This window comes from Macrobrachium nipponense, chromosome 41 (genome assembly GCF_015104395.2).
Source record: "Macrobrachium nipponense isolate FS-2020 chromosome 41, ASM1510439v2, whole genome shotgun sequence".
In the NCBI taxonomy this organism is placed as follows: Eukaryota; Metazoa; Arthropoda; class Malacostraca; order Decapoda; family Palaemonidae; genus Macrobrachium; species Macrobrachium nipponense.
Genome location: NC_061102.1, coordinates 45,904,567 through 45,917,035, shown reverse-complemented (window position 1 = coordinate 45,917,035; position 12,469 = coordinate 45,904,567). Strand labels below are relative to the sequence as shown.

Here is a 12,469-nt window from a genome sequence, read left to right as displayed (position 1 = left end):
GTTAATAGTTCCTTGACACGTTATATAGAATTAATAGCACTAAAAACAAACACCGCAATTGAGTGCGTTAGGAATATTTATGAGTGCTAAATCAGTAAACATGGAATTCAACACATAATAATAATCTGACTCGGGTGGTGTAAATCAATAATAATCTCCTTAACTCGTGTGTGAATTCCGTTCCATTATGAAAACCAATACCATATTTTATCACCCAGTCAATCGGTTTGGTAGAATAAGAGATAAATAAGAAAGTGTCAATGTCTTACGAGTTACAACTCGTGATATTGGATCCGAACTGGATTATAGCGGTTCTCGCGGTTTTAAATACCTTTATCATTCACATTTTGCATCTATAGAATTGATACCGCAAGTAGCCTTATACGGTACGCCGCTAGAACACTTTTTCCACATATTCAAGCCAACCATTAATTTATCAAATATATATAAAAAAATATATAAATAAATATATATATTAAAATATATGGATACAAGTGGAGTCAATATAATACACTCCGTAAGAAGTCGGAAGGGTTACAAATTATAACAAAAAAGGAATCACGATAAAATCAATAAGCAAAAACGTAACCATAGGTTAATTAAATATCCAAATATATATGCGTAAAGATTTTAACTCTAACTTAACGCTTTAGTAATGAAAAATAAGCTAAAAGTTCAAACACATACCAAAACCTACTGACATATTGTCTGTCCCGGTGATTTATATTCGTAGTCAATGAAAAAAAAAATAATAATAAATAAATAAAATAATATAAAATAAAAGAGATTTTAAAGTCAAGAAGTCTAGAAGTGAAAATGTTATCTATGGAATAATCCTATATGAATCTTATACAGGGCTAATAATATATATAGCATTTGTATGGAAACCTTTTTCATTAGTTTGAATAAGGAATATTTAATTTTAACATAATTACAATCATGCAGATTTCCAACATGAAACTAATATATTGTTCAATTTTGGTACTGTTTTTTTTCAGACATTCTTCTCATGTGGGTGGAGAATTAAAACAAAAAAATATCATTTGAAAATACTAAAGTCGTATCTCTTACAGCAAGTAACGTAACTCTTAAGCTGGTGACGACGTCATCAGTTCTAGAAGGTCTGTCGCGTTTGCCGTATCAGCACTGATTCCTTTAACCTCAAATATCTGCTTGCACAGGCTTCATCTCGCGCTTGCAAAGCAGATTGACTGGAGAAAGGAATGCTTAGCTCATGAACTTCACATGTGGTTCATAGGTCACATGACATACCACAAAACCTATTCTTATCCGTGTGTGCAATGCAATTTTAGTTAAGGACTTGCAATCGTTTTAAAATTAATAAATAAAATAAGCAAATAGAATTTCTATAACAACAAAATGAATTAATTTTTTCTGAACCTCATAGACATTTAGAAGTATCAAGTCATGGATATGAAATATTTACTTGCAACATTAGTTTATTACAATCCAAGTAAATCACATTCATGGGAAAATGTCACATTTTCTTGAAAAAAACTTAAAGTTTATATAGAAATTAGTTACATAGTGATTCTTTCGTTGCATCGCCTGCCTATTAATAGTTTTTAAAATTAACCTCAGAGGATGCGCGCGAGAAAATTGAATATGAAACTTTTGTTAGGGGCACATAGGATCAGATTTTATCACAACTTAATTTCAGTTAGCATAGAGAAATACAGAATCATGATTAATATTCTCTTTGACTCTTATGTTGCCTGGCAATCTTAAAAACAGTTCCGTTTTCCACTTCTTTGTCGAGTAACTTACTACCAGTAATATCGAATTTTCTTTGGGATTCGTATTGATATCTGTTATTTTTTATAATTATGGATATTTTTTACAGTCCTCATAGACCTGGATAGGTTCACTCATTGTTAATGCCATGGATAAAAAAGTTTGTACAGCTGACTCTTTTGAATTCCACAAATATCAGCGAATTCATGTGGGTTAAGTCTGGTCTTAATGGCTCTCTCCCCTCCCCTGTATTTGGATGTCGTCTGAATTTACTTTGCCCTTGTGACAAATATAATTTCACTTGCAGGCTGATTAATGGAACCTGGTTACAATATCCTGCAGTACGAGAGTTTCACATCGCAACTTCAAAAAATTGTTCGTTGCTGCGGACGACGGCAGTCGAGTAACAACCGCCTACAATGTGAAAGGAATAAGCACCATCATGGACTTCTTCGACCGACACCCGTATCCCGTCGTTAATCTCGTTTTAATGCGGAATGCTCCGGCGGCTGTCGGAAATCGACTACAAAAGGGACATACTTCCGACAATTACGACCCGAAGGATATTCAACTCTACTTTGCTGGCGAAGGACTCGTGCTGGGGATGATTTTATTCATCGCGAACGTAATCGTGTAGCTTAGGATGCAGAGAATAAGTATGAGGCCGAAATAGAACGTTGGACCCCGCCAGACAATTTTCCCCTTGTTTTAACCAATTGAAATTGGCCATTTCATTTGGCTATAGGTGGTTGTCTGGAACTGTGTAATGGACGAAAAGTTGTTCGAACACTAGTTAAATGTGAAGTAGTATAACCTCGGTCATGTATCCTATATATAGTAGTATCATGTATCCTATATATAAATGATCATAAATAACAGAATCGAAATATATTTTTGCGTGTACGCACTAGGAATCTATATATAAATGATCATAAATAACAGAATCTAAATATATCTTTACGTGTACGCAATAGGAATCTATTTAAAGTGCACATATATTAATCATAATTATATGAATCCATATACATATGTATAAATAAATCAGGTAGCCTATAATCACTCTGTTACCTTTTATCTTACCAATATCTGCAGTTATATATGAGTTAGTATACGGATTAATGAATCAGATATATAACAGTTAGCATAAACATTAATAATTTTTATCAATTCATATATGAAATTTTTATCAGTTAAAATATGATTTTTATCATGTTAATCTTCATTCTATGCGATTATCAGAGTACATTAGTATTTTCTGTAGCATATGTATCTTAATGAGATGAAGTGAAAAACTGTATCAGTATATATCATGTGATCACTATTATTTACGAATATCATATGCATGTTATGTCTAATATTTTATTACTTGAATCTGTATTTGTGTACACCATGAATTTTTTTTACTTATAAGTACTTTCTATTTTCACATAGTGTCTGTATCACACTCCTATAAGTCAAATGCAAGTCAAGCTTGAGTAATATTCAGTGGTTGGTTTTGGTAGCTGACCGAGCTAATGTAAGTGTTTACATAATAAAAATATGGAATGTTAGTCCATATATATAAAAGACTAAAACTAAAGAGGTCAACCAGATTGCTTGCAGGAATGTGATCAGACTAGAGACGCTAAAGATGACGTATACAATAAAAGTAGGCTAAGATAACATGCCGTCACCTGTAGTCATTCAATTGTTTATAAACTTTAGTCCAAGCTTCCTGCTTGAGACAAACACCGTGACCTATAGCTCAAGCGGCCTACGTGATCTGTAGCGTGTCTCATTTTGATTGTGTGTTCGTATGTAACTATGTCATCTGATTGTATGTTCATATGTTCGAGCTACTGTCTGTTCCTTTATGACTGGTAACGGAGATGGTAGTAGAGGCAGAATAGTGTTAGCTATCGTCATTAGAAGACCTGTACATCTTTACCTAAGCTTTATCATGTAGAGAGAATAGAATTAGCCATCATCATTGGCAGAAGCGATCAAGCTATCGGCGTTAGAAGACTTGTACAATCATACCTGATCTTCACCATGTAAACTCAGAAGAATATATATATATTTTCATACTTTGTGTTTTCTACAAGAACCTCATCACCGAATCATCATGAGTTTAACACATCGTCGTCATAACCAAGAAGATAATACCGACTTCGTAAGTGATCTACAAACCCCAAGACACTCCATTGAATATGGAAGTGCAATACCAACCGACTTAGCGTAAGATTATCGCAAGTCTAACATTACCTCATAGGGCGCCTTATTATACAAGGCAACAGCCCTAAAACATATACATCGCTGCAATATACCACAAGGATATCAAAGCAGAGTTTGTCTCTAATTATACCGGAGACATGTGAAGCCTGTTACGGCCTCTGAGAGAGGTCCGCTTCAGGTTCGATATGAAATAATAAAAAAAAAAATATTTCAACACCAACAGTTGAAACTGGGGATACGAATATAGAAAGAAACACTAAAAACAAAGGTTTATTTACAAGCTTACTAACATAGGTAAATGCAAAATGGTATCTCCTATTTACATAAAAAGATAGAATCTTACACTGCATGAACTGGGGGAACAGTGAGGCAATTCAAATACTTGCTAGTCAATTTGGCAATTCGAAGCGAAGGCTTCACAAAAGGAGATCGGCGATTGCGGACGTCCTCTTGACTCCGTATTGCAGAAAATAGTCTACTTGTAAGGCAGGAACTCCCCAGAACCTCTAGCGGGACATTTTCTTCCCTGAAGTCTGCTCAACGTTGAGATAACACGGTCGTCCACTCCTGAAGATGACTACTCTTCTGATCCTTCGTCGGTTCCTTCGTCTCTAGTCTCTCTCTAACGATCTCTGCTGCTGATCTCTCACTGTTAATCTGATCAGTGGGTCTTACTGAGGGTATCTCTCTGTGACTAACTGGTGTCTCTCTTTTACGATCTCTGCTGCTGCTGCTACGACCGTCGTATTTATATGGCACTCTGGGGGCGGAGCCTACGGCGAGCGTCACAGACTCGTGAGATTTCCAGAACTTCCTAGATGAATCTAGACCAGGTATTGCATAAGAAATCGCGGCGTTTCTCCCGACACATTGGCGCGTGTTGCGCTCCACAACACGCCCGACGATTCCAGAACAGCTGCGAGAACAGGCGCCTCCAACACGGGCGCGAAAGCCTCCTTACTGCCAAAATTCTCGAAAATGCATTTTCCTTTCCTTCAAATTCCTTTCCTATGAAGCAATTACCATCACAAAGCCATATATGCAGTTCTCAAAGATGATTATTTAAAGGTGAGTGTTTCTTTAAAGGTTAATGATAACATCACTTCCACACCAAGTAATCTTATATTTTCTATGCTAATTATGAATAATGCCAAATTGTGTATCCTGACGAACCCTTCCCAAAAAAAACAAGTAATGGTAATTTTCTATCAACAATAAACGTTTACCTTCCCAAAAGAACCACAAACACACAACCAAACAACACCCCAAAAAAAAACCCCTCCCAACCCCTATCACTACTAATATAAATGTGAAAAACTACTCTTTAACCATTGATGTCGACAAAAGACGACAAAGTTTAGCAAGTAAAACAACATCATAAATTAGTTTTTCTGCATAGATTTTGGTTTCCCCTTTCAATTGTCGAAGATCGTTTGCAACTACGGTTGCAAAAGCAGGACAATCATCAGCAGTATCCTGTGTAGACGACAATTCCCTCAGCTGGTGGAGGGCTTCCCGCATAACATCGTCACGCATCCTTTTGCCTGATCGATTGGCAGTATTCATTGTAGTAGAGGTGTCACTTCTGGCTGAATTGTCCGTATTGTCAGTAGGAAATGCAGTAGAAACTACAGGCGGTGTCATTACAGGTGTTGTTGCTGCAAGAGATGTTTCACCAACTCCCATCAGTACTGGATCGTTGAAAATCTGTAATATTGAGAATAGACACGTGTAGTGCAATATATATATATATATATATATATATATATATCTATATATATATAGATATATATAATTATATATATCAGGAATTTTTTTCTTTTGAGAGAGAGATAGAGAGAGAGACAGAGAGAGAGAGAGAGAAGAGAGATAAAACAAAATAGAAATAAAAAATAGAAAAAGAAGAGGGAGAGAAAGATTGACTGCTTGGTTATGAAAGTATGCAGGTAAAGGTCATGGAATTGAGTCATTATATTTGCTTAATCTAAAGTTCACTGACATACTGCTTCTACATTTCATTTACAGACACCTACAACCCCAGAGGAATGGATGCGTGTGGCACATGGTTTTCAAACAAGATGGGATTTCCCAAACTGTTTGGGGGCTATTGACGGGAAACATGTGTTGATAAGGCCTCCACCTGATAGTGGTTCGTACTTCTTTAATTACAAAGGAAGCCACAGCATCGTACTCCTTGCCATATGTGATGCAAACTGTGAATTTATATATGTAGACATAGGCACAAATGGTAGAGTATCAGACGGAGGCGTGTGGGACAACTGTACTCTCAATACTCGTATTGCAAGTCAAACTGCTGGTCTGCCAGGGGATCGAATGGTTACCGGAAGTGAGATGACACTACCATACGTTTTTGTGGCAGACGAAGCATTTCCGTTGCGCCGACACATTATGAAACCCTTTCCACATACTAATCAGACTAGAAGGGAACGTATTTTCTCATATCGTCTCTCCAGGGCAAGACGTACTATAGAAAATGCATTTGGCATTTTGGCAAACAGATTTCGCGTGTTTATGCCATCTGTTATACTACCGCCATCAAAACTTGATACCATAGTTTTAGCATGCACATCTCTGCATAACTTCCTCAGGAGAGACCATGTGAGCCACCACACGCCTGAAGGATGTTTAGATGTTGAGGATTTGTCAGTAGGACACATTATTCCTGGAAGCTGGCGACAAACTTATGAATTACCAGGGCTACAGAGGGTGAGCCGAAATGACATGGCTGATACCAGGAATGTCCTTGAACAATATATGCAGTATTTTAATGGAGAAGGGGCAGTGCCATGGCAGTATAGATCGATAAATGATTAATAATTGTGTTAATTACCTCTTTGCTTAGCTATCAATGTAGTGCATTTATTTTTAAATTTAACATTTTTAGTCACGAGAAAATACAGATATAATAATAATAAATAATAATAAATAATAATAAATAATAAATAATAAATAATAAAAAATAATAATAATAATAATAAGAATAATAAATAATAATAAATAATAATAATATAATAATAATAATAATAATAATAATAATAATAATAAAATAAATAATAATAAAAATAATAATAAAAAATAAAAATATAAATAATAAAATAAAAATAAAAATAATAAAATTAAAAATAAAAATAAAAAAAAAATAAAAATAAAAATAAAAAAAAATAAAAAATAAAAATAAAAATTAATAAAATAAAAATAAAATTAAAATTAAAATTAAAATTAAAATTAAAATAAAATTAAAATTAATTAAAAATTAAAATTAAAATTTAAAACTAAAACAAAATAAAACTAAAACTAAAACTAAAAACTAAAAATCTAAAACTAAAACCTAAAACTAAAACTAAAAACTAAAACTTAAAACTTAAAACTTAAAATTAAAATTAAAATTAAAAATTAAAATAAAATTAAAAAAATAAAATAAAAATTAAATAAAAAAAAAATAAAAATAAAAAAAAAAATAAAATAAAAAAAAAAAAAAAAAAAAAATAAAATAAAAAATAAAATAAAATAAAAATAAAATTAAAAAAATTCAAACTTCAAATTCAAATTGCAAAATTCAAATTCAAATTCAAATTCAAATTCAAATTCAAATACAAATTCAAATTCAAATTCAAATACAAATATCAAAAAAAAATACAAATACAAATACAAATACAAATACAAATACAAATGACAAATTCAAATTCAATTTCAAATTCAAATTCAAATTCAAATTCATTCAAATTCAAATTCAAAATTAAAATTTAAAATTAAAAATTCAAAATTAAAATTAAAATAAAATAACTAAATAATCATAAATAATAATTAATAATAAATAATAAATAATACTAATACTAAATAAAAAAAAAAAGGCTCCCAATAAATTAATAATAATAATAATAATAATGTTTAAAAATATCCACAATTATATATAAAAATATATTTCTATGTAAAAATATAAAACAAAGACTTTCGAACACTTGAACGGTGTTCCTCATCAGTGTGACGTTAAAATGTAATGAAGAGGGTAGTTTCCCTCCGAAGAGCATCTAAAAAGTTGGGCGGGGCGAGAAAATAACAGCCCATCGTCGAAGTGCTGGTTCGTGTTTTACGTAATCCCAATCTCAACAGGCAGTTGCGCCAACCTCCTCGATCTCCGAACCTGCGAAGTTGCTCCTGCTTGCACTGCATAGGTGCCATAGCCGGAAACATCCGCTGGGACGTCGGCTATCTGGAGAGAGAGGGGAAGAGGAAGCAGAGCATCAGGGTTCACATGGTCAACGTCGGTTTTAAAAATAAATTCTTTTAAGTATTGCCTGGCAATGAAACTGTTTATAAAAGGGTCTTCATTGGTAAACGACTTGTTATCCTCAAAAGATATTCCCATGTTTATAGCGGCGCCTTCAACTAGTCTTCTCACGTGAGAATCGTCGCTTTTAAAAATAATTTGTGCACCATCCCAATTAATTCTGTGGTCTAAATTAAAACTGTGAGCCACCAAAGCGCTGCCCTGTGCATGAAGATCATAGGCCCTTCTGTGTTCTCTTAATCTGACCTCTAATCCCCTACCACTTTCCCCGTAGTAACAACCACTGCAATCCTGACAAGGAACCTTGTAAACACCGTTATTTCTCTTGGTACTGTTATTATTCTTTGTAAGAGCTTTTGCCAAAGTGTTTTTGTAAGTATAAACTATTTCTATGTCTTTTTGGTGCTTATTTATATAATCACCTACTTTTGAGATTACATCGTGAAAGGGCAATGATACACGTTTCTTGACTTTCATTTCTTTATTCTCTTGACCAATGTAAAACTTCTTTTTAGCTCGGCTAATTGCGTCAGTAATAAAATGTTCTGGGTACTTTAAGGACCTAAAAGTGTCTACGACATGTTTGAGTTCCCAGTCTAGAAATGCGGGGTCACATATGCGAAGGGCCCTTAAAACAAAACTCATAATTACATTCCTTTTAACTTGTTATGAGTGGTGGGAGAAATAATGAATATAATTCTCTTTGTTGGTAGCTTTTCTAAAAACTGAAAATTTAAAAGAGCTACTGTTTACATCCCTATGAATTAAAACATCTAAGAAAGAAATCTTACCATCAACCTCTTTTTCTACTGTAAATTTTATCGAATCGACAACGTTGTTGGCAGTATTCAGTAAGCAATCTAAAGCTACGTCATAGCCGTAAAAAACAATAAATATGTCGTCTACATATCTCACCCACAGAGCAGGCTTACAGTTGGGGTTACATCTCTCTAATATTTCAACTTCTATGAACTCCATGCACACCTTTCAAAAAGTTAATATTATATTCTGGGTATTTGAAATTATGATAGTTTATGTTGCTGATACCTTGAAGAAAATCTTGTTTACTGTTGCCCAAGCAAAACCCAAGACCCAGGTTAAGAATTTCTAATTGCTGTTGATTTAAAGGAAAGTCGGAGAGATTGAGAACTTTAACCACATGTATCTCCCATTTTGAAACATTACAAAGTCTGAGGAATTTTTGTTGTAATTTTTGACCATGTGATAAACCCCTAAGTCTAGCAACCTCATAATTTCAAATACCCAGAATATAATATTAACTTTTTGAAAGGTGTTATTCTTAAACAAAGCTTAATTGGAAAGGAATTTGAGGTTTTGCCGAAACGACATCGAGAAGCCCTAATTTGTCTTTTTAAAAATAAGGATATTATGGTTGTAAAAGCTGACAAAGGAGGTTCTACAGTAGTTATGAATAAACGAGATTACTGGAATAAGGCTTACCAGTTATTAAACGACACTAATACCTATATAAAATTAACTAACCCTCCCATCATTGCAAAAACTCAGCAGGATTTCAATCGAAAAATTAAAAAGATCGCAAATTCTTTGCAGGACCCCGCCCATAAAGAGCTTATCTTGTCAAAAATCTCTGGAAAAATCCCTAGTTGGCCATATTTTTATGGCTTGCCTAAAATACACAAAGTAGGTACTCCCCTCCGTCCAATAGTTGCCACTTGTAATGCCCCACAGTGTGTTCTTGCTTCATGGTTAGCTAAGTCCCTTAGTTCATTACTCGGCACCATCTCTGATGCTCACTTAATACACTCCTCCCATTTCATTGACAGATTAAGGTGTTTTAACCGTACCGATGGTAGGATGATTAGCCTCGATGTCACATCCCTATTCACAAATGTTCCTCTTGACTATGTTTTGGAAAATCTAAAGAAGAGACATGAAGAAGGGACTATCAACTTTCCTATTCCTTGCGACCAGTTTCTAGACTTGGTTAGAATCTGTGTTGACACTACCATTTTCACTTTTAATGATGAATACTTTCAACAAAAGGCTGGTGTTTCCATGGGTTCACCATTGTCACCAGTTTTAGCCAACCTGTGCATGGAGTTCATAGAAGTTGAAATATTAGAGAGATAGTCCCCAACTGTAAGCCTCTCTGTGGGTGAGATATGTAGACGACATATTTATTGTTTTTTACGGCGATGACGTAGCTTTAGATTGCTTACTGAATACTGCCAACAACGTTGTCGATTCGATAAAATTTACAGTAGAAAAAGAGGTTGATGGTAAGATTTCTTTCTTAGATGTTTTAATTCATAGGGATGTAAACAGTAGCTCTTTTAAATTTTCAGTTTTTAGAAAAGCTACCAACAAAGAGAATTATATTCATTATTTCTCCCACCACTCATAACAAGTTAAAAGGAATGTAATTATGAGTTTTGTTTTAAGGGCCCTTCGCATATGTGACCCCGCATTTCTAGACTGGGAACTCAAACATGTCGTAGACACTTTTAGGTCCTTAAAGTACCCAGAACATTTTATTACTGACGCAATTAGCCGAGCTAAAAAGAAGTTTTACATTGGTCAAGAGAATAAAGAAATGAAAGTCAAGAAACGTGTATCATTGCCCTTTCACGATGTAATCTCAAAAGTAGGTGATTATATAAATAAGCACCAAAAAGACATAGAAATAGTTTATACTTACAAAAACACTTTGGCAAAAGCTCTTACAAAGAATAATAACAGTACCAAGAGAAATAACGATGTTTACAAGGTTCCTTGTCAGGATTGCAGTGGTTGTTACTACGGGGAAAGTGGTAGGGGATTAGAGGTCAGATTAAGGGAACACAGAAGGGCCTATGATCTTCATGCACAGGGCAGCGCTTTGGTGGCTCACAGTTTTAATTTAGACCACAGAATTAATTGGGATGGTGCACAAATTATTTTTAAAAGCGACGATTCTCACGTGAGAAGACTAGTTGAAGGCGCCGCTATAAACATGGGAATATCTTTTGAGGATAACAAGTCGTTTACCAATGAAGACCCTTTTATAAACAGTTTCATTGCCAGGCATTACTTAAAAGAATTTATTTTTAAAACCGACGTTGACCATGTGAACCCTGATGCTCTGCTTCCTCTTCCCCTCTCTCTCCAGATAGCCGACGTCCCAGCGGATGTTTCCGGCTATGGCACCTATGCAGTGCAAGCAGGAGCAACTTCGCAGGTCCGGAGATCGAGGAGGTTGGCGCAACTGCCTGTTGAGATTGGGATTACGTAAAACACGAACCAGCACTTCGACGATGGGCTGTTATTATTTTCTCGCCCCGCCCACCTTTTTAGATGCTCTTCGGAGGGAAACTACCCTCTTCCTTCCATTTTAACGTCACACTGATGAGGAACACCGTTCAAGTGTTCGAAAGTCTTTGTTTTATATTTTTACATAGAAATATATTTTTATATATAATTGTGGATATTTTTTAAACAATTTGTTTTCACGGAATTGTGAATTTCTTAACAAAAAATAATAATAATAATAAATGAACCGTTATGTACGTAGCTTTTCTTTCTTTCTCACCATGAAACGAGTATATGCATATCGGCATCATAAACCTCGTTATCATTGTTCATACTGGAAAAATCATTACTAGAGTATGTGCTCACATATTCCTTTCACGCACTATTTTATGAAATTATCACGACACACATCCTGTCTGTTCACATAGTTAATATCTGATCTTGAGAGAGAGAGAGAGAGAGTACAAAAAATGATGATGATGATAAACTATATTTACAATGATATATTGGTTATTCTTTACATAAGTTTTTGAAATATAGCCACAAATGTAGAATACAGATTTGGAATAACTTATGTTTGCAAAAATTCATAAAACAGCACAAGCAACAATATATATATATATATATATATATATATATATATATAAAACATATATTATAATATATAATATATATAGATATAGTTAAAATTAGATAAAAAAAAATTAAAGTATTATTGAGAATTATGGATAATAGAGAATTATGAATAGCATAAAACACCCAAAGGAGATATGTCAAACACAATATGATAATCCAATGCTAAAATCATAAAGCATAAATAAAATAAGAGAGACAGACACACACAGTACATACCTCATGATCAGAATGTTCCTCCTCAGCTGTATCGTTGGTGGCATTATCTATGTTTGAGAGAGATGGTCT

The 12,469-nt window shown here is 34.0% G+C and overlaps 1 protein-coding gene and 1 long non-coding RNA gene across 2 annotated transcripts in view; both read left to right on the top strand.

Annotated features, from left to right (window-relative positions):
- LOC135212398 (uncharacterized) overlaps positions 1–6,804 on the top strand; it is a 56,488-nt gene extending 49,684 nt beyond the window's left edge. Inside the window, exon 5 of the mRNA XM_064245767.1 lies at positions 5,995–6,804. Coding sequence (XP_064101837.1) covers positions 5,995–6,804 — 810 coding nt within the window. The remainder of the gene's footprint in view (positions 1–5,994) is intronic.
- Positions 1–12,469, top strand: part of LOC135212738 (uncharacterized) — a 170,313-nt gene that overhangs the window by 114,364 nt on the left and 43,480 nt on the right. The window lies entirely within an intron of this gene.